This window comes from Olea europaea, unplaced genomic scaffold (genome assembly GCF_002742605.1).
Source record: "Olea europaea var. sylvestris unplaced genomic scaffold, O_europaea_v1 scaffold37516, whole genome shotgun sequence".
NCBI lineage: Eukaryota > Viridiplantae > Streptophyta > Magnoliopsida > Lamiales > Oleaceae > Olea > Olea europaea.
Window position 1 is genome coordinate 1 of NW_019256876.1, and position 1,122 is coordinate 1,122.

Consider the following 1,122-nt stretch of genomic DNA (forward strand, 5'->3'; position numbering starts at 1 on the left):
TATTCACTATTATTGTGCATTCTACATTTAAATTTTAAAACTAATTAATTCATTTTTCTCAGACATTATAGGTGCGATAATTAATAATTTAAAAATAGTACGTATATCATTCATCGATACATAAGACGTGCAACAGATATCCTTACTACTAATTTGTTAAAAACACAATCATGTTTGCCGCACCCCTCGAGTCCACGGTTACGCGCCTTCAACGGTTTCTCGGTGTGGTTGATTAGGTAAAAAGCATCCTCGATTTTTCAATCAACAACTCTGTTTTTCATAATTTTACAATTTTCGTCAGAGTAGAATCAGATTCCAAGCCCAAGTAAACAGCACAAATCGTAAGCTATACAATTAATTAGAGAAAAGGAAAAATCCAGATAGCACACCAATATGGAGAAAGTGATGAATGTTCTGAAGCCGAAACCAAATCCGCAGCAGCTACTGAGAGATTGGCAGCGTAAGCTCCGGCAAGAGTGCCGCAACATTGAACGCCAGATCCGAGGTCATTATTTTGTTTATTTTTCAGAATTACTTTTTGGGGTTTTTTATTTTTTATTTTTTTTAATTTGATTGTTGGATTTTTTGTTTACTGAGATTTTAATTTATTTTTCTGGTGGGTTTTGTTTAGATATACAGAAAGAAGAGAAGGGTGTGCAGAAAGCGATCAAAGAGGCTGCTAAAAGAAATGACATGGGTTCTGCTAAGGTTCTTTTGACTATAATTCTGTGTAATCTGAAGCTAATTTTTTGATATTATTACTTATATTTCTTATTGAGTTATAATTAGTGATTACTTGGTTAACTTGGCATGATTTTTGTGCAATTTATTCGATATATTGATTGAATTTTATTTGGAAGTTTTGATTGTTAGCGGTTTTTATGCATTTTATTTGAAGGATTCGTAAATTGAGGGATAAAAGGCTTCAACTTTGGTTGATTACCCATGCATTATGTATCGACAAAATATGCCCTAGATATTTTGTACTAAACTTTCCTGTCATTATGAGTTAGAAGTGCTAGTTAAGCCCCCGTTTGGCCCCCATTTTCAGAAAATGAAAATGAGTGGAATAGTATTTTTTTTGAAAAATAAGTGGTTGAAATAGAATGAAAAGTTTTCGAT

At 32.6% G+C, this 1,122-nt stretch overlaps 1 protein-coding gene across 1 annotated transcript; it reads left to right on the top strand.

The window, feature by feature from the left end:
* The first annotated feature begins 157 nt into the window (after positions 1–157).
* Positions 158–1,122, top strand: LOC111386867 (vacuolar protein sorting-associated protein 24 homolog 1-like). Its single transcript, XM_023011353.1, has 2 exons — positions 158–505; positions 632–1,122. The coding sequence occupies exons 1-2, from the start codon at positions 394–396 to the stop codon at positions 751–753; spliced, it is 234 nt and encodes a 77-aa protein (XP_022867121.1). The 5' UTR covers positions 158–393; the 3' UTR covers positions 754–1,122.